We start from the raw sequence: 25,316 nt of genomic DNA on the forward strand, positions 1-25,316 counted from the left end.
TTTTAATCTTGAGATAAGGTCTCTTTGTAGCCTTATTTGTTGAGGAGCTCACACTGTAGACTTAGTAGGCTTCGTCTGCTTACCTCTGCCTCCCAAGATCTGGCATTAAAAGGCATATACCAATAAATCTGGCTAGAGTAAAACTAGAAGTAAACTAGAGTGAACATGAAGATTTAGCTTGGTAAATTCCCTCCCCTCTGGTAAGCATCTTGGTCCTGTTTCACCATTCATGAACATAGGTGTTGATTGGCCTAGGGTGGTAGCACACTATTTTAACACCATTACTCTGGATGTAGAGGCAGATGGATCTATGTGGGTTCAAGGTCAGTCTGGTGTACAGACCCTGTCTCAGAAGCATAAAGGTAAAACCCTGAAGTTGGTGCTGAATATTCGTTTAATTTTAGTGTGTGTGTGTGTGTGTGTGTGTGTGTGTGCGCGCGCGCGCGAGGGGGGGGGGTGAGATGTTTATTTGGTGTTTGCTTATTTGTTGAGACAAGATCTCACTGTGTAGTGTCAGCTGGCATAGAACTCATATGTAGACCATGATGGATGTGAACTCACAGAGCAGACTTGCCTTTGCCTCCAAAGTGCTGGAGTTAAAGATGTCTTTAATTTAAATGGAAGGTTTCTGTGGGTTTCCTTAAGAAAGGGCCAAAGAGAACGGGCATGTGGATACTGTTTCTGTTTTGGCAGGATGTATTCAAAGTATCCAGTCTTAATGGATGAACATGAGTACGTTGCATCTCAGGCATACCATGAAGATGTCACAGACAGAAACAGGAACTGACTGATTAATGGGACGTATTTCTCCAGAGAGATCCGTTAAGAGAAACTGGCAAGTTAGGGGTTGCAGGTTTGGGGGAGGTAAGGTACAAGAGAGGCCTGGTGGATGGAGCTTCTGGCGCTCCTCCCCCATCTCTCCCTCTGAATATCCAGCATTAGCCTCGTGAGACCTCGTGGCCTTTGAGGAGGGCACACCGCCCCCACAGAGCCAGGAGCCTTTTTGCAGCCTAAGGGCTGAGGTCCGGGAAGAGGCACAGGGCACATGACGCCCAATCTCTCTCACCAGCCCAGCACCTGACCAGGAAAAGCTGTGCGTTCCGCAGAGCAGAGACGGGTCCCTGAGCAAGACCAATGGCCTCCCCGCGCCTGGGAATCTTCTGCTGCCCTACAAGGGATGCAGCCACACAGCTGGTGCTGAGCTTCCAACCGCGGCTCTTCCATGCCTTGTGCCTGGGCAGCAGTGCTCTCCGCCTGGTGCTTGGCCTCCTTCAGCTCCTACCAGGGCGCAGATCTGTTGGTCACAGGGCGCCTGAGACATCCCCAGCAGCCTCAGTCCACATTCTCCGTGCTGCCACCGCCTGTGACTTGCTTGGCTGCCTGGGTAAGGGCGCGCAGCCAGCTCTTTTGGGGTTAGGATATGAAGCTCGCAGGGTGGAATGTGCAGGGTTCACGGGATCTGCCCTCTCTTGAGGATGGTACAGAATTCTCTGTTTGGGACGTGCTCTGGCCAAGATGCAAGGTCTCAGAAGGGAGTCTAGGTTTGGGAACAACTAAAAGCTTTGAGGTATGTGACTAGCCCTTGGGTCCAGAGCAGGGCTGGATTTATTTACCTGGTGATTGGATAATACTAGAGAATGATGCAGAGTGATTGGTAAAATTAACGTTCGTGAAACTTTAACAAAAGTATCCTGTTGAGTTTGTTAGTGGAGTTTATTAGGGAAACCTCAGACATGCAGGTGCAGTTAAAAATCCAGAAACAAAGGAAAACAGAAACAAAGCTAAAGCAGGTCCTTGGTTACCTCGACGAAGAGAAACAGTCGCCAAGTCATCCGTATGCATGTTCTTTCTTACATATTTATTTCTTATTTGTTTTGTTTTGAATCCGAAAGTACTGTCTTTTGAGCTGTTGTTGAAATTACCAGTGCCCTGTGCATACTGGGTAAAAGCTCTACCAAACAGCTCTCTCTTCAGCCCCTCGAGCATAAAAAGCACTATCTGCTGATGTCTGTTCTGTGACACCTTTGTCAAGAACGACACGATACTTTAAAATGTTTTCTGCTCCTCCAGAGAAGATTGATGGCATGTGAGTGCTGCATTAGTTTACATAAAGTTTTATGGGAGTCCAGCACTGCCCAGCATCTGCTGATCTGATACCCTGTTAGCTCTGCTAGGACAGAGTACAAAGCTGGAAATAGACACAGTGGTCCACCAAAAAAATTAAATTTAATTTTAAAAAAATCATAGTTAATTACCTGTCCCTTAGCAGAATGAATTTGCCAATATCCTCTTTCGACTAGAGCATAATACACTTTACTGAGCTTTAAATTAGACTTTTATTTTATCTCCTTAGTGTGGAAATTGTCCAATATGCATGAAGGTAGTCTATAATAATAAGGAAGTATCCAGAATCCCCAGATGCCCCTCCCCCAGCTTTGCAGATCCCCCTTTTTTTTCTTCCTCCTGGCTGGGTTAATTGGAAGCAAATTCCAGACTTACTGCCTTTCTGTCTGTCTGTTAGGTTTCAGTTAAAAAAAAAAGCCCAAACCTTAAAAAAAAAAAAAAATTGTGAGTTTAACACCAATGACACTTGTATTTTAAAATAATTAAAGCCAAGTTCTCCATATCATCAGAATGTATTCATTTGTCTCCTATATGGTCTGCAATAATGAGACTGTTAAAATTCTGTTTGTGCTTTGCCATTTCCTGATGGTGCTGTGTCCATGTGGGAACAGCAGTTTTCAATCATCGTTGTTTGTTCTTGATGTAAAGGCTGTGTGCCCTGTGTTCATTTTCCTGTGTGCTTCACCTTGAGAAGGTCCCTGGATACAGGTGGCTGACTATGTCAAGGCCCAGACCTGATTTATCCAATTGCCAAGAGTCACAAAAATGTGACTGGATTTACTGAGGAGTTTGAGTTCAGATGAATACTCTGTAAATCCCAAGTCATTTCTTCTTATTTGGAAAAGCTTTTTTTCTTTCCATGAGGCATACATCATTTTTATTCTTTCCATGAGGGACACATCATTTTTAGCGCAGGATAATTCAATCTGGTGTTTTCTTGATTTCTTAAGGATGTTCTCAGGGTAGATAGCAATAGCAATTCAATTTAGTCCTGTAACCTGAATATTTTGAAATGAAGAGGTATCTAAACACCTTGAGGAGGAGGAAAAGGACATCCTTCAGAACATCAGATAAATGAGGTGGTAGACATGGGACAGAAGTCAGGAGAGGGCTAAGGACTGACCCTTCTTCTGAAAGATATGAAATATGAATGCTTATCTCACAACCCCCACCCCAGTTTTAGTTCTTTGAAGACAGGCCCATTATGTGGCCATCATGAGTTTATAGGGAGCTAATGCTCTACATGCCTCTGGAGAGTTTCAGTCAAAGGTATGCGATCCTGTACCGCCATGTGTAGCTCTTCCTCTGACCTTTATTGAGCTCCAAGAAAAGTTAGATTGCTGACAATTCTTAAGTACTTTTCAGAAAAGCTATTATTTTTTTTTAATTAGGAATGTCTTAGTGATTAGAAGATATGGCTTTAAGTGTTTAGGAACCACACAGTAGTGCATTACTCAGCACATGTGTAGGAGTTACACATGTTATGGACTGTTACATAGTAGTGCCTGTGCATCTCCCCAGCTCCTTATATGATGAGTACCTAACATGGATATTAAAAGATACAGGTGAAGAATATAGATCTGTTAGTGATGCTATAATTCCTAATCACCAAACAGATGAGGGACAATTCTGTTTCTGCTTATGATTTGACTAGATACTGAAGTGCTTGGGACAACTCTGACAGTAACAATTATTTCAGTTGCTCTGCTTTCATTTTCTTCTTTATCATTACACACCAACATGTCTGTTTTTCTCTTTTCCTTTCTTCCTTTGTTTTTTTTTAATATCCCTCCCCCGATAAAGCAACCAGATTGCTTGAGATTTGAATTAGGAACAAATAGGCTTTTACTATCTAATTCTCATACAGGAATCGTTATCAGGTCCACAGTGTGGGTAGCCTACCCAGAGTTCATTGAAAACATTTCCAATGTGAGTGGAACAGACATTTGGCCTGCCGTTTTCTGTGTGGGGAGTGCCGTAAGTTACCTTTCTTTGTTTACCTTCCTCCCTTTGCAGACACTGGGAGCTGTAAGGAATGCAATTCTCAGGTCTTGCCCTGGACCTGAGGACCAGGAGTCAGTGTGATGTCAAATCTACCTGGGATACAGATGGACACAGACATCTAAGAGTGACCCATTCTGTGTCTCAGCTTTCCCTGTACACACACATATATACCCACTCCATAATGTGTTCACAGCTCCAATCAACACCAGCTACAGAGAAAGACAAGATTGGATGTGTTTTTCTAAATGAAATAGATGTACATATACATTAAATGTTTCATGTAAAACATATTTGTATTGGTCAAAGCCACCCTGAGTTCTAGAAGAGAATGTGGCCATATGGGATAGCTCACCCATGATTCCAGGAAAACTTGTGTCTGCCCCTCACTTTAGGCATGAGTAGGACATCTCAAATCTGATGCTCAAATCTTTGATGCTGAACTCCTGTTGGTTATAGATGTGGATCCAGCTGTTGTACAGTGCCTGCTTCTGGTGGCTCTTCTGCTATGCAGTTGATGCATACTTGGTGATCAGGAGATCGGCAGGACGGAGGTATTTATTGACTGTGAACATAAGTAGGGTGTTTTTGCTGGTTCTGTGAGCAAAATTTGGACCACATATCTACCTGTCAATTGGATTCCATTCAGAAGTAATTATGCCTGCTCATTGTTATAATAACATTTTTGGACACTTGGTCTCACGATGAAATCCAGGCTGGCCTTTGAGCCTAGACCATCCTGCCTCTGCCTCCTGAGTGTTTGGATTATAGAAGTTTGCCAACATTCCCAAATGAGAGTTCATTTGGTAAAATACCAATGGAAAATTCAAAACATCAAGATTCTTACAACCTTGTAAATAAGTAACTTGGAAAATTAAATAGGGGTTATTGGGAATTTCAAGTGAAGTACATATATATTCAAGAGTCTGGGTTCAATTCCAGTGGCCAAACCAAAATAAACAAATAAAACGTGGGGGAGGGAGAAATAAAAGATTTGTAAAGTTTGGAAGTGAACCCTATCTGAGAGCTCTCACACTATACCATCCCACATTGGTTTTATCCTGTTTAGTACCTGGGCTCCCATTCTTTCCCCTACTTCTCAGGGGCTTTGGTACTAATTTTGAGGTAAACATTCATTCCAACAGGCAGGATGATGAGGGTGATGATGATGATGTTGCCACCAGCATCTAGAAGATCTGGGCAGAGTATGGCTTCTGAGGATGCCCTATCATATAAAAAGTTACTGCATGGGATATAAAGACCCAGAAAATTTACAAGGGCAAGTCTTTATCTAGTTAAGATATGCAGAGAGGAATAAAGTGATCTCCCCATTATAGAGAAACGGGGCACATAGCATAGGTAACAAAGATGCCAGGTTTCAGCAGAGACTGAGTCTTACCTTGGTGTCTGGTACAAGTCCTACTTCTTGGAGCGATAGGCAAAGTGTGGGTGTGTTCTTACTGGTTGGAATGAACGGAGCTGGGAGTGTCGCTTCCAAAGCTTTCATCCTCTATCCTTCCCTTTGAAGAGGCTGCTGCTGTCCAGGGTAATGGGTGTAGCTGCTTCTACAGATGGCCATTCAGAGACTAAGACAAGTAGGGAGAGTATCTTGTGAATTCCAGGGAAGGGGCCCAACTTGGCTAAACTTCACATGTTCTTTGAGATCCTGTCAGTACGGCCTGCTTTCTTTGGAAGGCAAGGAAGTATTTTCTCCTTTAATTCCAATCCCAAGAAAGGTAATTAAGATAGAAATACAGCTTGAATTTCAGCTGTTCACTTTAGCTCCCTCCTGGTGTGGAATATACGGGTTTCAAACAATATTAGGTGGAGTTTGAGATGTTAAAACGAAGGCCTTGGACTAAAGATATGATACTGAAAGAAAATGACAGTACGGGTCTCCATGGGGGGCACAGTTGAGTAATCTTAAGCACCCCAGAGACTGAGGCAGGAGGATCTGTAGTTGGAGGACAATTCAGGCTGAATAGTGAGAACCTGTTGTAAAAACAAATGAAAGTGTGGGTGGCCACGGAATTGGTGGGTTTTTCATCCTGGACTACTCACTCACCACTTTGTAAGATGCATCCAGTGTGGCTCAAGGTATGGAGAGGGTGTGGTGGAAGGAGAAGATCCTGCTGTTATCAACAATAAGGTCCTCTTATAGAGAGAACTTCTTTGACGTAACTGAGTCTCCATACATCCTCTGGCGTTACTAACATTGCTGCTGTGCCCCCTCCAGCTTCCTGCCCCTGTGAGGCCAGCAGATGGCCACTCCAGGAACTGGAAACAATGGGGGAGACAAAATATGCTGGAGTCATTTCCTTGTGTTTTCACAGACAAATGGCACAAAACAGTTCTTCTCCAGAAGCTTTGTGTGACAGCCTCTGCTTCTTTCCCTGCTTAGTGTAGGTGCTGGGTTCTTGCTCTGATCCATGAGCTTATTTTCTGTTTATGTATCTAGTCTTCAAAGTCAGAATCCCAATTGGACATGGTTGACATTTGCTATGTATCCTGTTGAATCTTGAATGGCAGCTAGTGTGTGTGACTGACAGAGCCCAATATACTCACCCAATCACAAAGAAACATCTCTTTAAATGTTGTCCACTGCTGCATGGAATCAGATGGCTTTGTGTGAAGCTAATTCTCCAGAGTTGCTGGGAGCATCTAGAAGACCATGTCATCAAATCTGGGAGACTGTGTGACAGGGGTAGGACTGGGTGGGTATGTGCAAGTATAAAGATAAAGGAAGGATATGGCAGGAATGTGAGCTATGCGTGGAATGGGAAGTATAGAGGAGGGAGGAAGAAAAGATAGCCCTCCGACTGCCTGGAGAACTTGAGCTGTCTAGTTTCCCACCAGGTCCTGAGACACAGCTTCAGCTTCTGGGTTTGAGCCTTCAGATTACACTCTTTGTCTGATTTCTATGCAAGATATCCACCTTCCCCTTTATTTGTTATTTATTCTTAATTGTGTGTATATATGTGTCTGTCTGAGGGCTTCTGCATGTAACTACAGATACCTGAAGAAGTCAGAAAAGGGAATCATCTGGATCCCAAGAGTTGGATTTACAGAAAGTTAAATATGAAGGGCCTGGGGAATAGCTTAGTCAGAACAACTGACTGCCACCTATGAAGACACATGCTGGCCAAACATGAAAATACTATTTAACCCAGTAATGTCACACACACACACACACACACACACACACACACACACACACACACACACACACGGGGGGGGGGGGAATGAAAGAATTAAAAACAGGAATTCAAATAGCTATATACACATGTTCATAGCAGTACTATTCATAGTAGCCAAAAGGTAAAAACAGTGTAAGTTTACATTGGTGGCTATATGAAGGTGAAGAATGGGGTCTTTCCAGATATAACAGTGGAAAATATGCTGCTTGAAAAAAATACACAAAAGTCATGAAATGTGTTAACATCTGTGTAAATATCTAGAACAGACAATTCCACAAAAAAAAAGCGTATTAATGGTTCTCCGGTTCAGAAGGGGTAGTAGTGACTGCTCATGAAAATGAGGCATTTTGTGGTGATTAAAATATTCTGGAACTAGAGAACTGTGATGGTTAAACAACACTGGCTGTGTATATGCAAAAAGTGTCTTAAAATTGTTCATTTTGGGACTGGAGAGATGGCTCAGTGGTTAAGAGCACTGACTGCTCTTCCAGAGGTCCTGAGTTCAATTCCCAGATACCACATGGTGGCTCACAACCATCTGTAATGAGATCTTCTGGTGTGTCTGAGGACAGCTACAGTGTGCTCACGTACATTCATTCATTAAATAAATAAATAAATAAATAAATAAATAAATCTGTTTGCAAAAAAAATTGTTCATTTTTCAAATAAAAAACTTTATGAGATGTGAATTTTACCTTGGAAACCACAAAAATATAAACCGATGACCCCCTCATCAATATCATAGGAAGCTCTGGGCAGAACAGAACTTAATCTAGTCATTTCCACTGGGTAGCTTTGTGCCCCCTCTCAGCTGTGGCCACCCTTCTGCTTTCTCCTAGCACCATCCTGCTGTACCACATCATGGCCTGGGGCCTGGCAGTGCTGCTCTGTGTGGAGGGTGCTGTCATGCTTTACTACCCTTCTGTGTCCAGGTAAGCTCAGTCCCTCAGTGCCTGGTCTATTGTGTGCCTCTAATAGGGAGTGAAAAATTGTTGTAGCTAATCCACCTGGGAAAAAACTGAGAGGGGCAGGGGAGGTAACTCAGTGGTAGAGAATTTTGCTAACATGCTTGAGGCCTTGGGATTATCCCTCCCCCACAAATGAAGACACTTATAAAAACCTCAAGGTTTAGGTATGAAAACTCTAAATTTACATGGAAAACAATCAGAGGTAAACAGCTGTGACTTAAGGGGTGTTTAAACCTGGGCTCAGTATAGCAGAGCCCTTCTGACAAGTCTTGCCCTTTGTCTATGTTTACGAATAAAGTTTTATTAGAACACAGACATACTTGTTTATGTGCTGTCTGTGGCTGCATTTGATTTCTAGAGACAGAAATCAGAAGTTGCAATAGAGACCATGAGGTTGAAATATATGAACCAGCTTTTCCTCAGGATAAGTTTGCTGACCCATAGTATAGAACTTTTTTGATTGCTTCCAGTTTCTTAGCTGGATGTGTGCCTCCATTTTGGTGTTGCCTTTCTTATTAGTTACTTTTCTGTTGCTATGATAAAATACATATGACTAAGGGTAACTTAAGAGAGTTTATTTGGGCTTGCTTTTCCAAAGGGATAAGAGTCCATCAAGGCAGGGAGGCATGGTTGCAGGATCAAGAAAATAAAAGATCACATCTTTAAGTAAAAACGTGAAACAAAGAGAGAGAGAGAGAGAGAGAGAGAGAGAGAGAGAGAGAGAGAGAGAGAGAGAGAGAGAGAGAGAGAGAGAGAGAGAGAGACCTGGAAGTAGGACAAGGTTATAAACTCTCAAAGACCACTCTGTGACATACGTCCTCCAGCAAGAATGTGAATAGCACTACTAATTGGGGACCACGTGTTCAAATACTTGAGCCTGTGGAGGAAATTTCTCATTTGAATCATTGCATATTATCAACTATGAGTACACTCGGGGAGTTCTGTGCAGGTTCACTGTATAGTCTGCTTTCTGGAGAACTTATGAATATCAGACAACAGTGCTATATATATATTAGAGTAGCATACACTGAACTGAAAAATCCTTTTCTTTCGCATGTGCTCCCCTGTGTGACCTGGAAAATTCCAGAAAAAAATTAAGCTCAAGATTTTCAAGGATTCAGAACTTACAAGGAGTTCCTGGGTACTCAAATGCTTTGTGTAGATGGTTTGGATTTAGTCTTGATGCACAATTACCTCTTAGTTCTGTGCTACCCATGTTTTGGAACCCTGGACATTCTTTAAGTACACCCTTGCTTTCATGTGCCATTTTCTTTCTGCTTTTCTGCCAGAATATCTTTTCTCTCTTCTCTTGTTTCCCTGATTGGCCTGGACTTTTTCCAGACCACATTTAGCCTTCAGAGATGAAGAAGAACATTTGTACTGTAAGTAGGCATCATTGGGACTTGTTGACCTCTCTCTTTGTGCCTGACCTGTCCTGTGTCCTATTTTGGTTTCACTTCTCACCTCTTCTCAGCCATATTTTCTTCTCTTACATCATGTGTGTCCTAGCTAATAGTTCTTACCTTTTTTAAAGTTAAAAAATATGGATATGAGTGTTTTGTTTCAGGTATGTATGTGTACCATGTATACACATAGTGCCTGATGAAGTCTGAAGAGGGCACAGGATCCTCTGATGATTTTAATATATATGTGCTAGGGATTGAACCCATATCCTCTGCAAGAGCAACAAGTGCTCTCAATCTCTGAGCCATTTTTCATCTCTATCCTACCTTTATAACATGAATGCATGACCTTCTATTACATCCTAAGGTGACCAATAATTTCTGTGATTAATTTGTAGAAATTCTCCTTGCCCCCCAAAAAACTGCTGAGAGTTTTGTTATCAATAATAAGAAGAACATATTTAATTTTAAATATTTTTTGAGGCAGGACATTTCTTTTATATAGAGATCTAGTTGTTCTGGAACTCTCTATGTAAACTAGGTTGGCCTCAAACTCAGAGATCCAATTGCCTCTGCCTCGTGAGTCTTGGGATTAAAGGAACGTGCCATCACACAGCTTATTTTAAATCGTAAACTTCTGTCATTTAAGTTTCTAAGTTGCTCAGGGATAGAGAGTAGATCTTATTCATGTTATTGGGCAAGTCCATGGAGCAAGTACTCAAATTCTAGTACTTAAATGAGTTTGTTTCCACCTCCACTTGAAGTGTGTGTGTGTGTGTGTGTGTGTGTGTGTGTGTGTGTGTGTGTGTGTGTGTAATTGGGAAAAGACCCAGTACAGAGAACCTATCACTCCAAAATGTTTTTTTGCATTCTTTTGTTTTCCCAGCAGGCCTTTAAAAGGTTCCCCCAGTGAGATGCTCTCTCACTCCTCCTATTTATGAGACAGGTATATGACCGATCTCCTTCACCACCTTGTAATACATGACTTGTTTTCAGACAAGAAAAAACAAATTGGATTTTCTTTGGACATAGTCAGAAGCAGACTAATGCATTTCCCTCTCTGCTCTAGCCTCTTATCTCAGCTTCCAGGTAAGCAGCCCATCTTAACCAAAGGTTTTCTTTAAAGGAGTATTTTTTGATATTCTTCTTTTAAGGTGTGAGAGGGGTCTGGACCATGCCATCCCCCATTATGTCACCACATACTTGCCACTTCTGCTTGTCCTTGTGGCCAACCCAATCCTGTTTCACAAGACAGTGACTTCAGGTAAATCTTGGGAGAATTACTTTTGGTATATGGACGTTGAGTACATCTGCATGCCTTGGATACATATAAGAATACAGATGTTCCATCTGGAATTACACATGACAGTTGACCTTATTCATCTTTCTTCAAAGACATGAGCAGACAGCGGTTAAGATCACTGGCTACTCTTTCAGAGGTCCTGAGTTCAATTCCCAGCAACCACATGGTGGCTCACGACCATCTGTAATGGGATCCGAAGCCCTCTTCTGTGGTGTCAGCAACAATGTACACATATACACAAAATAAATAAATGTGTCTTTCAAAATCATTAAACAAAAAGGCATGAGCAGAATATAGTTGGACTAACCAACCATGTTTAATAAGTGAAATGTGAAAGCCTACTTATTTATTACAGTGTTTTTGCTGACATTTGCTTAGCTAAAGACCATGAGTTTTAGTTGAGGCTTCACTTCCATGCTGGGCTCCTCCAGAGTCTGCCCTTAGTATAAAGGACCTGAAGGTGAATATTTAAAACTGTAGAGGCAACATAGAAGTAGGTAGAGCAAGAGGCAGATAAGGGGAAGGGATAAGATATGAACTCAGAGCCTGGTCATTCCTATGCACTTACTTGACCTATGTACAGGAAGCAAGATGTGGAACACAGGAAACAAATCTGTTGCAATAGTAAAACTAGATTAGAGAAAGGTAGTGAGTCAGAAGAGGGACATGCCTCTTAGAGCTAGGACTAGAGACCTATGTCTCAGCCCTACCACCTCCTCGTGTGACCATAAGATGGAATGAGTGCCCATTTGTCTTATGCTTCTGTGCATCTCTTGGGTAGAATGTGAATTAAGGCTCTATTTGTACATTGGCTGTCAAAGAAAGGTCATTTAAGAACTAGAAGTTGTTTGTAGAAAGTTCAAAAGAAGAGTGCTTAATGTCTATCACTAGTGATAAACTATTGACACTTTAGATGCAACTTTTCAAATCTTTTAAATGTAGTACATTAAATATACTTTTTGTGCTGAGGCATTAACAGTTAGTTGAACTGAAAAACATACTATTTTTATGTTTATGGGTGTGTGTGTACCTGAGTTTATGTGTATTGCATGTAGAGGCCAAAGGGGGCATCAGATTCACTGTAACTAAAGTTACAGGTGGTTGTGAGCTGCCATGTGGTTGTTAAGAACCAAATGCGTTTTCTACAGGAGCATGAAGTGCTTTTAACCAGTGAGGCATCTCTGTAGCTCTTGGTTATAGAATTAAAAAATCATTTTAAAAAGTCTATTATTAGTAATTGGGTCTTATTGTCATTGATGAATATTTTTATTTGCATTTAAATATAGGATTTTTTTTTTTTTTTTTTTTTTTTAGAAATTACATACAAGTAGTAGTTTTTATCAAAACAGTGGACATGCCTTGGCCAAACACTATAATGTTCTAGTGGCTATAGAGGTATGGAGGTACCATGGGTCATTACTTCTTCTCTAAAGGTCATTACTTCTTTCTCTGTAAGGAGAAACACTAACTTTTTCAATATTCTAAAATAATAAATGTATATTATTTTAGAATGGATAAAATAAGAGTTTAAAATCTTAGTATTTGAATAAAGTACCAATAAAATTAGGAGTTCAGCTTATGAATTACCAGTGTTAATTTCTCAGCTGGACAAAATTCCTGCATTTGAGCATGATGTTCACACTGGGAGAAACTATAGTTATGCAGCAATTCTCTGGGCACAGCAAGTTAAGCTGAAATAGTGGGAGAGCACTTGCCTAGCATGGACAAGGCTGCAAGTTTTATTTGCAGTATCACACACATAAAAAGTCATTTAAAATTGAAAGTGTACATATGTTTGTGTATATGTATGGCCTTCATGTTTATAAGGACACCAGGTGCAACACTGTAATGACTGTCAGGAATGTCTTCATGCTTTTCTGGCTGTGGGTAAGGGTTCATATCTGCTTTGGTTTTCTTCTCTGTTATGGAGTTAACGTAAGTCATGAATGTTTTCTGATGTTCTCTACACTCCTACAGTGGCCTCGTTGCTGAAAGGAAGAAAAGGTGTTTACACAGAGAATGAGAGACTGATGGGGGCCGTGATCAAGACCCGGTTTTTCAAAATCATGTTGGTGTTAATTGCATGGTAACCTTTCTTCTAGTATTTTTGTTGTTGGTTCTGCTAGTGAGAAAGATATGACAACTTGCTATTTTACTTTTCCAAATGTGGCCTGAGAATTCTAAAGAAAAGAATACAGAAGGGTAATCTTGAGACTATGCAAGGTATCCCCTAAAGAAATGAACAGAACACAGGTCAGCAGGTCATAGGTTTTTTTGTTTTAGTAAAATCTTAATAACAGTTATGTATCAAATCATGAGAATAAGAAGTTAAATGTTCAAGGTTTTGCTTTCTTTTTCTTTTTCTTTTTGAAATTTCAGCCAGTTTTTCTTTTTCTTTTCTCTCTCCCTCTTCTTTCTTTCTATTTTGTTATATTGTTCTTGAGATAGTGTCTCACTATGTACCTGTGGCTGACCCAGAACACATAATGTAGACTCAGGTGGCATTGAATTTTCAGTGACTGATTCCCTTGCTTCTGCCTGTACAGGTGCTGGGATTGGAGGCATGTACCACCATGCCTACATGTGTGTTCCGTTTTCAAATACTTCAGCCATATGCACCTGATATTTCATCCCATTGCTGGGCTAAGCAAAATAAAGGAAAACTCCTGTTGTTTATTTTGTGTGTATAGACATTTTGGCTGTGCATATGTACTATGTGCATATTTGAAAACCAGAAGAGGATGCCCAGATTCCCCTGGAGTTGCCAATTCTTTTTGTTTTTGTTAAGATGGAGGCAGAGTCTCATTGTGTTGCTCTGGCTGACCTGGAACTCAGAAATATGCCTGCCTCTGGGATTAAAGACATGTGGCATTGTGCCCAGCATGTACGGACATTTGTGAGCCACCATGTAGGTGCTAAAAACTGACCATGGATCCTCTTACAGAGCAAGTTCTAATACAGCTAAGTCACACAGAGAAACTCTGTCTTGGAAAGACCACTCTGCCTCCTCATCCTCCTCCAAAAGATTGTTAGAAAAACAGTAATGAATCAGTACCATATAGAAAACAGCGAATCTTTGTGGTATTAATCTCCCTGACACAAGGACATTTATTTAAATGCCCTCCTAGGAGAGATCTAAATTATCTGCAGCTTACAAATTCACCTTGTTATTTTGCATTCCAGCGACCTACACAGACTAACATTTTAAAACCTTGCATAAGGACTTGGTTATTTTTCTACTGCTGTGATAAAACACTATGACAAAGGCAATTTATATAAGGAAAGGTATATATATATATAGTTTCAGAAAGATCAAGTTCACCATCATAGGAGAGAGTATGGCAGCAGGCAGATTGACATGGCCTGGGAACTGCAGCTAAGAGTTCACATTCTGATCCACAAAAGGGAAGCGAAGAGCTCACTGCCCAGGACACTCCTCTATCAAATGTATACTTTCTAATCTCTAAAATAATTCCACCAACTGGGAATCAAATGTTCAAACTTATGAGCCTACAGAAGCCATTCTCCTTTAAGCCACCACAGGATTGGTGAGATTGTTTAGGAAGCAGAGGTGCTTATGCACATACCTGACTACTTAGATTTGATTCCTGCATCTCACAAGGTGGCAAGAGAGAATTGACTCCTAGAGATGTCCTCTGACTACCTCCTGCCCCTCCCTCCATCTCCCAGCACACATGAATTCCATCAAAATGGCATCAAAAGGTTAAGTTACTTTTCAAGAAAAAAAGAAAGAAAAGAAGAAAAGGAAGGAAGGGAGGGAGGGAGGGAGAAAAGAAGGAAGGAAGAGAATAAAATGTCTTTAAGGTTACCTCTCTTATAGAGAATGATGTCTACTTTAATACAGGGCTAAACTTTACACCTTGATATGATATGTGGAGTGTTTCTATCAAGATAATTGGTTGAAGTCTGTACCAGACCAAGACAAGAAATTGTGTTTCAATTAAAGTCTTGGTGCCAACTCATTTCCTTCTCACAAAAGAGATCATATTGCCACCAAGACCTGTTACATATAGACTACGGTTAAAGTCACTATGAATTTCACTGAGTGCTATCTTCACCTTTGGATCATTTTCTTTCCATCAGTTGGTTGTCCAATATCATCAACGAATGTCTTTTGTTCTACCTTGAAATGCAACCAGATATCCACGGAGGCTCTCTGAAACGCATCCAGAATGCAGCCAGGACCACGTGGTTTATTATGGTAGGCTAATCTGGACTGAATTTTTCTTCTTGTGAAAGAAAAAAGAAAAATCAACATGTGAAAAAAATATTCGAAGTACAATGTGTAAATATATTACCAGTGCAAGGCTTATGGACTACCGTTATCACTTATGCACTGCCATGCTTGGTTTGGTCACTGTATTACTAAACAGGCTTAGAGCTGAGATGTGGCCTGGTGACAGTGGTTTCTATGTTGGATCTTCAGTACTGCAAAATGAGTGAGTGAGTGAGTGAAAGAATGAATGAATGAAAGTAAGGCGATCTCTGTTAAGTCACTGTGGCCTAGAGAATGAGGCATTTGAAATTAACTCACAATATTAAACTGTTACTCTTTTTGATTTGTTTCTTTTTATGAGATTTATTTACTTTACTTTTTATATGTATGGGTGTTTCATAGGAAGACCAGTCTATTGGGCATAGCAGGATGAAACTTATAATTATGGTGACCGAAGATTGTCACGTTTTCTATACTCCTTTGACCTCAATGTATTCTTTTGCCCTCCTACCTAGGGAATACTAAATCCAGCCCAAGGACTTCTCTTGTCTCTGGCCTTCTATGGCTGGACAGGATGCAGCTTGGATGTCCATCCTCCCAAGATGGTGATTCAGTGGGAAACAATGACTGCCTCAGCTGCCGAGGGCACATACCAGACCCCTGTGGGTTCCTGTGTGCACCATCAAAACCTCAGGAAGGTGGTGTGTGTTGGGGGGCACACTTCTGATGAGGTGCTGAGTATTTTGTCTGAAGGTAATGCTTTGTTGCAAGGAAAGTGAACAGCAGAGTCCCAGAACTCTCTGGAAGTCCTTTATTAAGCAGGGAGCTGTAGATGGGAACATACATTTCACCATACTCATGCATTTCCTCTTCTACTTATTTTTATTTTTTTATGTATCCGCCCTTTTAGTAATCTCTTTTATTTTATGTATATGGTTGTTTTGCCTGCATGTGTGTCTGTACACCGAATTCATGCCCAGTACCCACCCATGGAAGCCAAAGATGGGATCAGATCCCTCTGGAACTGAAGTTACAGGTAGTTGTAAGCTGCCACGTGGTTGCTAGGAATTGAACAGGACTCTTCTCGAACAGCCAGTGCTCTTAATGACTAAGTCAGTTCTCCAGTCTCTCATTTGTTTTTAAGACAGCGTTTCACTGTGAGACAAAAGCTAGCCTCTATCATTCAATCCCTTGCCTCAGATGTTTGGATGATGGTAGCACAGGAATGTACCACCATGTCCAGCTAATTGGTTGCTATAACTTTCTGGCAGTCTAAGGAAAAAGATTTAAAACCACTCAGGGGGTTAGTTCTCAGTACCCATACTGGTGATCTACAATCACTTGTAATTCCAGCTCTAGGGGATCTGATGCCCTCATCTAGTCTGGGTGGTCACATGAACAGATGTACTTACAATATACATAAAGAAAAATAAATCTAAACCACAGCAAACCTATTCAGGGATATCAGAGCAATCTTGTCAATCCTCAGATAGCCCTAGTCCAGCCTCAGGAAGCATCTAATTTTGCTGCTAAACTCCTTATCATATACTATTTTCAGAGCAGCATCCTTGGCTAGCTGCTTCTATATTCTGATGCTTGTGCTATGTACTCTTGAGTGTTTATTAGCCTCTCTGCTCTTATCGCCCTAGAGTGTGAGAATCAAAGCTCTTTACACAGTAATAAAGATCTTCTATGGGCATAGTGTCCCTCAGGTCCGAAAAATGTGTCCTTTGCAAAAGCTTAAAGAAGCTTGCAGTTTTGAAGGTGATAATATCTGGGATACATATACATCCATGTACACACACACACACACACACACACACACACACACACACACACACACACACACACATACACAGAGAGAGAGCCAAAGACAGACAGTCCACAGTCCTGACAAACTTTATACTAAACTAGAGGGAGGAGCATTTTGACAAAAGATTTGTGGAATTGGCTATAGGACTTCAATCTTCTTTGTCTTTCTTGCTATTCACATATGTAGAAGAAGGTTCGTTCTTGGGACAAGTCTGGCTGAGAAAATATATAGATAAATCCATAACGTGATACCCTGAGGTGTTATTGTGTGGTTGTACTGAGGAGCCATAGAGGAAACAGAGAAGCTCTTGTGGCTGGACATACAAGACAGAGAAACCGTGTTTAGGGACTTTCTCTTTTTATGGTTGTGTTGGAGTGGTAATCAGGATCTCATCTATGCTGGGCTATTGCTGCAACTCCAGCCACACCCCAGACTTTAGGTTTCTGATGTTGCCCCAGTAGCTAAGATTGCTGTCAGCATGCCAAATTATTGATACCACCTTGGGCAGGAGTAAAAAGTTGCATCTAGAATTATGTTTGTGTGTTTGAATTCCCATTCTGATGGTTCAAAACGGCTGGGCCATTTTTTGGACACTATAATAAAATTCTTCAATAACAATAAACCCCATTACATCTGGTCCCCGAGCCCTACTTTCTTTCACTACTTTAGATAGCATTAATCAGACCCTTCTTATTTCTATTCCTTCCAGCTAGTGTTGCCTAGTACTGTTGCTCATAGGCTGAAAGCTTTCAGAGTCTTTAAAACAATGAACAAAAGTCCAATAGGAAAAGAAACGGGGCCACTGTTCACAATGACCACTGTCTTTAGGATTCTTTCTTTTTTCATTAAAAAAATTTTTTTAGTGTTTTGAATGTTTCCTGGTATGTTTTGCCAGCTTTTTGCTACACAATAGAATCACACCCCCAAGTCCTATTTCAATTCCTTTCAAAGCAAAGGGAGGGGTTCTGGCAGATTAAGGAAGATCTGGGACCCCTCTATAGCCCCGAGGGGGGAAAAAGAGAATCCACTGTGATATATAATTCAAATATCATCGAATTTATCCTTTGAAGGGTGTAGTGCATTTTGGTGTATTCATGAAGTTGTGTAGTCATTGCCATTAAAATAAATTCAGAATATTGCTTGGAAGCTATGAGCACTCCCCACTCCCTGCCCCGTCTCTCCCTCCCCTTCTCTCCCCCCCCTTCTCCCCCTCCATCTCTCTCTTCTGGGTCTCATATATCACAAGTTGGCTTCAAGATCACTATATAGCTCCTGCTGACTTTGGACTCCTGGTCATTCACAGTCAGGTGCTGAGATTATGAGAGTATGCCACGATGCTTAGTTTACAAGGTGATGGGGTTGAATCTAGGGCTTTCTTCCTGCTAGGCAAGCAGTTTACCAACTGAGCTACACTTTCAGCCCTCTCCATACTTGCCAGCCACAAATTTTTCCATGTGTATGAATGCTCTACACATTTTCTATAATCACATCGTACAGTACTTGTCCTTTTTTGTCTGACTTCATACCCTAAATTTTTGAAGGTTCATCCAGTAGCACATATCAGCATATAGTTCTTTTATGGCTGAGTAACATTTCATCCATAGTATGGAAGCACTTATTTTATGAGTTTTTAAAGCAACTATTGTTGACTATAAAGAACTCCATCAAGCTCTGTATTAGGAGCTGTGTCATGGGTTTGCAGCAAGGACTGTAATCGCTGCCCTCAAAGTTTATTGGACAAATTTAAAACAGTTAAAATAATTGTTCTATTAATCATTGAACATGTTAATTTTTGTTTTGTTTTGTTTTTTGAGATAGGGGTTCTCTGTGCATTGGCTTGGCTGTCCTGGAATTTGATTTTGTAGACCAGGTTGGCCGCATACTCATAGAATTTGAACCTGTCCCTGTTTATTAGCACCCTGCCTCCCAATCGCTGGGATTAAAGTTGTGTACCACTACCACCTGTAGAAGTATTGGTTTGAGAAAAAATGGAGAAAAAGGAAAGAAAATGAGAGCCTTTCTGAAAGAAAAAATAATTTTTTTTAAAAAATAGCAGTCATCAGGATTGAGGTGTATCTCAGTAAGAGTGCTTGACTAGCATGTACAAGGCCCTGAGTTCCACCCCCCAGTGCTATAAATATACAAAAGAAAACAACAGACCCTGTCTAATTAATTAATTAAAAGGAAAAAGGAAATGGCAGCTGTCAGTTTAGAATCCATAGTGATGTGTGTGTTGTTTGCTTATCTTCTGGGTCATTTTTTTTTTTTTTTGGAAGCATTCTTCAAGCAGAGTAAGTTGGAAAAATCAACCAAAACATTTCCTGCAAAAGTACAAGAAGTGGGGGGTTCAGTGAAGGTCTTAACTTTATACTTCCTTACCCTAAAAATAGCTAAATTAAAATGACTCCTAAGAAAAAGTCACCACCATTTTGTATGGTGGTTCTATGCAGGGATTTGCAGACATACAACTGCAAAGAACAAAGAAAGCTGTTATGCAGAAATCAAATCACTTTAAGTGCTTTGCTTCTTAGAGTACTATAGTGCATTTAAAAAGATTTCCACATCTCTTTTGGTTAGCATTGTCCTGTATGGTCTAGTGATGTTTTAGCTACTTCTCTGTACAGCAACAAAATTTCTGAGGAAAACTACTTTTTAAGAGGAAATGTTTAATATGGTTCAGTTTTAGAGGTTTTTGGAAAAGGGTGCATATCCATCTAATGAAATATCATTACATCATAAAAAGAACTGTGTTCACCATTGCTTGGTCCTCTTGCTCTGGGCTTGTGATGACACAAAACATCATTGTTGTGGGTTGGCTGTTTGATATTATGAGGTCATGGTCACCTGATATCAGCAGACTTTGTATGAGTAGTCAATACCCTAGTAGCCATACGGAACTGTTTCCAGAGTCTTGCTCTGTCAATATCTTCTCTTCCAGGAAACTTATAAGACAGAAAAAAGGTCCAAGGCCACCCAAGCTTGCTAGAGTTCAGAGCCCAAACCCTTATCTGACTTAGAACAAATGGAACTACTTGAGGTTGGCTTTATTCCTGCAGCTTTGCCTTTGAGAGAATCTTTATGCATCACTGTTTTCCATGGAGATGGGTGTAGGGAGTGAAAGACCAGACACTTTACAAAAAGCCATGGGACTCTGAGTTTGTCCTCAAGTGTGAGGTCATGGGGGAGTATCCTCAGCAAAGACCTTGATCACAAGCCACCTTATGATACTCAGCTGGGTCTTTTTTGAACAAAACCACAAAAATTCCCCATGAGTTCTCACGCACCCAAGATGAGTTCATAACCCGGCTAACCCTGTGAGACTCAAATCTTTTTCAAGTGTGTTCTGCCAGCCCCTCCTGGAGCAGTTCTATTCTGGAAGCTCTTAAAAGCCCTTTCAGCTGCTCCCTGGCCACCCTAGTCAGATGCTTGTCCTCTATTACCCATGATGGCACCCACACTCAAAATCTGGACCTGGCTGTAGGGCCCATGGCCATACATCATTTCTTTGTTCCTTCCTCTAGATTCCTTGAGGGGATCACATTTGCTTTGTGGTCATCATGCCTGTATCTGCTTAGATGCATCTGCCCCTGGGAAAGGTCTGGCTGCTGGTTCCCCAACAGGCCACAGTGGGTGACTCAAGTGCATTCGAGTAATTCTGCAGTATGGTGCTTGCCTCTGTTCAAACTGTTATTCTTCCTACCTTCTTTAGGTCATCACTGTTTTTATTTTTTTCTTACAACTTTATTTTTTTTTTAAAAAAGAGATACATGTACAGATTTTAAAAGCATTTTGGCATAAAACTGAATGAATATAATTTTTGTTAGTACTTGATGTTTTTAAAGATTTGATAGTATGCATTGAAATTTTACTAGTTACCATAAGCATAAAGTACATGTAAAACAAAACATAACATGAAAATAATCAAAGTTTTCTTTGTGTGTATAGATTAAACATAATGAGTTTTAAATACCAAAAATTGCCACAAGGCTATCTATCTTCTTAGCTATTGAGTTCTTAATGATTTAAGGTCTATGTGTACCCCAGTCTGAATGGGTGCTATACACTTGTTCTTGTTTTTATTTTATTTTTCTAAGAAGGACTGAGGCTTCAACTTTTTTGGCCTTTTTTTGAGCTTCATATGGTCTGTGAGTTGTGTCTTGGAAATTCAGAGCTTTCTGAGGCTGGTATCCAATTGTCAGTGACTGCATATTACGATTGGTTTTCTTTTTGTGACTGGGTTACCTCACTCAGGATAATATTCTCTAGTTCCATCCATCTGCCTAGGAATTTTGTAAAGTCATTGTTTCTAATAGCTGAGTAGTACTTCATTGTGTAAATATATCACAATTTTTGTATCCATTCATCTACTGAAGAACATCTGGGTTCTTTCCAGCTTCTGGCTATTATAAATAGACCTGCTATGAACATGGTGGAGCTAGGTCATTACTGTTAATGCTGCTCCAGCTTCCAAGGGCTCATCTCAACTGCTATTAAGGCTTTGACTCAACTATATCTACTCAATATGTTTACTGAGTACTCCATTGTAGAAAGAAAACAAATACAGAAAGTCCACAGTGATTATGTAATATGATATCAAAGTAGTGAGAAATACTATGAACTGGAACCCTTTAGGGTGCTGGGGATATAATTCAAATGAAAAGAGCTTGTTTAACATGTAAGTGGCTCTGACTTCAATACCCAATTTATTAAGAATAGAAACCACTAATTAGGGAGAGAGGTAGGTAGGGAACCAGCATTTTTGATAGGGTAACCCAGAAGTTTCTCTATGGATGAGGTAACATCCTGAATTGAGACCACAATTAAACACAAGAGAGAGTCATGAGAAAGTTGAAAGATGCATTGCAGGCAGAAAAAGAGCTGTAGAATGGCCTTTGGCAGGACCATACCTTTAGAAGGAGGGGAGGGGTAGGTGGATTAGAATATCCAAGGGATGACAGGAGTGCTAAGTGAGGCTGCAGAAGTAATCAAGGTCCTTTGGTGCAGCTTAGAGACTGTTTGTATATGCATACTGGGAAAAGCCCCCTTGCTTCACGACTTCCATCTTTCAATTTTCCATACCCAGTTCCTATCCTGGCTAAGAGCCAGTTCTCCTGGGTATTTTGGGAGCAAAAGAATAAGTCTGCTATTTGTTCCAAAGGATTTTGCTACCCGGAAGGAAGGAGTGCTATGTGATTAAGTAGACCTGCAGGGTGACCCTTGATGAGAATGTTTTATTTTGCCTTTCTTACTGAGCTTACTTTCCCACCCTTTTTACTGTGCTGTGACTGCTGTCTGTAAGTCATGTCGCATTCTAAAACAAAAGGAAATTGATTAGTAAGAAAATAGAACAGGACCAGAGAACAATGATGGGATCCAAGGAGGGCCAGGTGAAATGAGCCACATGAGGTTACTCAAAGTGTGCGACTGGTTTATCTTTGAGCTTCCTAACTGGAAACTAAAGAAGGAATGTGAAAAGTTACAAAATTAATTATTCTGAAGGCTGCTAGCAGAATACTGGTTTCCAGGCAGCTAGAATGAGGGTCTTAAAGCCCACACCACAGTGACACACTTACTCCAATAAGGCCACATGTTCTAATAATGCTACTCCCTGGGCTGAACATGTACAAAGCATCACAGGGATGATGTGGAGGTTGTTTTTCCTCAACTATTTTAAAAGACACATATACAGTCAATATTGAAGTTATTTTCTGAGGTCTTTCTTTGTAGTCTTGGCTTTCATATAACTTGCTGTGTATACTGGACTGACCTCAAATTCACAGAAATTTGCCTGATTCCCCATGAAGGGATTAAAGTGTGTGCCACTACACCTGGCCTTAGACTAAAATTCATTCTTTTGTTTTGTCTTTCAAGAAGAAGAAAGATAAAGTCTTATTTTGTTGTTGAGTCCTAGCAGCATTTTCTGATGTTGAAGTAAGGCCGTCTAGGGTCTGGCAATGCTGCTCAGTTAGTGCAGTGCTTGGCTAGTTAGAGCAAGGCCCTGAGTTCAGTTCCCAGCACTATAGACAATGACTTTGATGACACATGTTTGTTATTTTAGTACTTTGGAGGGGGAAGCAGAAAGATTGGAAGTTCAAGTGCCTTCTAGAGTATTTATCGACTTTGAGGCCAACTTAGTCTGCATGTGACCCTGTGATAACAAAACCAAACCAAACCTTCTAGAACCTCAGCCCTAACACAGCCTGTTCTTTTCCTCTTCAGGTTCGGATGCCAGCACTGTTGAAATCCATACTGCAACTGGGTCACACAACATCAAGGAAGTTGACTCCACTTCCCAAGCCCAGGGAGACCTCTGAAGGAATGGGATGGGGGTCAGACACCCCTATTTTTCAGGTTATATGGCTTGTTGTTTTGGATTGTGTTTTGCCTTCCTTCCTATCACAGTGCTGCCACGATGTAGCACCCTTCAAATTGTACTCTGGTCACCTTAGAGGAGCTCACCGAGGATGACCTTTATGCTGGGAGAAACAACACACTAGAACTCAGACATGGAAAATTCCCTCTAGAACAGTCGGTGTCACCTCTTGACTCTTAATTATTCCTTGGACTCTTTTTCTAAGGCCAGCTGTAATGCTTTAAGTGCCAGTTCCAAATCCTTGAGAAAATAGTTAATAAAGTTATTGGGACTAACTCCGTTTTGACATGGATTCTGTTCAAACATCCTGTAGCCAGTGGTCTTCTGGAAGGTTAGGATGGTGCAGGAGGCAGATAAGTCCAACAGAACAGACTGGGATTAGAGCACTGAGAGGTATGAAGCAAGTCTTTCTCTGGTCCCACTAAGGTGAAGTGCATCATATCTTTAATATAGCTGTCCCTCCTATGCTGTGTCAAGCAGTGACATAGCCTAATGACTCCTTGCAGCTATGATTATTGCTGGGTTCTTACCTTTTCCTAAGTTAAGATGATAATGTTGCTGGCACAGTGATTCCTGCCTGTCATACTATCTAGAGAAGTCAAACAGGTATTACCTTGAGTCTGTCTGAGCTACCTAGGGAGATTAAGGCCAGACTGGGCTACTAAGATCTCATCTTACAAAATCAAAATAAAACAAAACAGAAACAAAATCAGAAACAAAACAAAAAAAAAAAAAAAAAAAAAAAAAAAAAAAAAAAAAAACAAGAGAAAAAACATAGCCATCTCTCTATTTGGAAAAAAATCTAAAATCTAACCATCTGTCTATTTATATGCATACAACACACACACACATACACACACACACACACACACACACACACACACACACACACACACACACACACAGAGAGAGAGAGAGAGAGAGAGAGAGAGAGAGAGAGAGAGAGAGAGAGAATTTCCTTTTTGTTCTTTGCAGAAATGTTGCAGCACTAAGGTTATAAGCCATTCTAGTATGTATATAGAGAACAATAAAACACTTTCTCAACATGTCGCAGGCAGTTCTGCTATGTGTCATCTCTTATCTACATTAGGACTTTGCATTCTCAAAAGGTAGTGAAACTTCAGCATTTGTACTTTGGAGGTCACAAAGTTGTACAAACAGTGTGACTCTGGTGCTGGTGGTATCTGCTGCCTAGTGATTTTTGCGTAATACTGATGCATCTTCTTTGAGTGACCACACTCACCTTGCTCAGTGTTCTGAAGGAGATGCCAAAGAGAGATATCCTGGGGGCCATTTGTAAGTTTTTAAAAAGCTTTTATTATTTATTTTATGTATCTGAGTACAATGTCACTGTCTTCAGTCACACTGTAAGAGGGCATTAGATCCAATTACAGATGGTTGTGAGCCACCATGTGGTTGCTGGGATTTGAACTCAGGACCTCTGGAAGAGCCATCTCTCCAGCCTGGGCATTTGTATTTTTAAACTCAGTAGAATTCTCTCTGACACCCTGTCTCTAGCATCAGGAGCTTCTTCTGTATGGGTATTCCCCCACGTCACTCTGAAAGAACAGAGGTAAATATTTGGTGTTCCAGCATCAGTTGCTGCTAGAGGCATGTAAATAGAACCAATCCTAGAACTCCACATTCTTGTGTTGCAAGCTGGTGCTTAAAGGATGTACTATAGAGACACTTCTACAGAGGATGTTGGCAGCAGGTAGGGCTGCTTGAGGGGCAACACTGGTGTGCTTCTAGGGGTGGGTTTAATTTCTAGCATGAGAATGTGACTAGCACTCATTGCTGTTATCTTCATGGGGCCAATGTTGCCATTTGATTTTAGCTTTAACCTATTCTTCAGAGACCCCCAGAGATGTCCCCATCCTCATTTTTCCATTGACAG

The 25,316-nt window shown here is 40.8% G+C and overlaps 1 protein-coding gene across 1 annotated transcript; it reads left to right on the top strand.

Moving 5' to 3' along the window:
* Positions 1-1,134: 1,134 nt before the first annotated feature.
* Positions 1,135-23,360, top strand: GPR143 (G protein-coupled receptor 143; the record flags this gene model as incomplete). Its single annotated transcript, XM_080911095.1, has 9 exons — positions 1,135-1,384; positions 3,992-4,101; positions 4,585-4,679; positions 8,162-8,254; positions 10,848-10,957; positions 12,974-13,082; positions 15,101-15,218; positions 15,749-15,986; positions 23,266-23,360. The coding sequence occupies 9 exons, from the start codon at positions 1,135-1,137 to the stop codon at positions 23,358-23,360; spliced, it is 1,218 nt and encodes a 405-aa protein (XP_080767221.1).
* Between the last annotated feature and the right edge of the window lie 1,956 nt (positions 23,361-25,316).

The sequence above is a fragment of the Micromys minutus genome (genome assembly GCF_963924665.1).
Source record: "Micromys minutus genome assembly, chromosome: X".
NCBI lineage: Eukaryota > Metazoa > Chordata > Mammalia > Rodentia > Muridae > Micromys > Micromys minutus.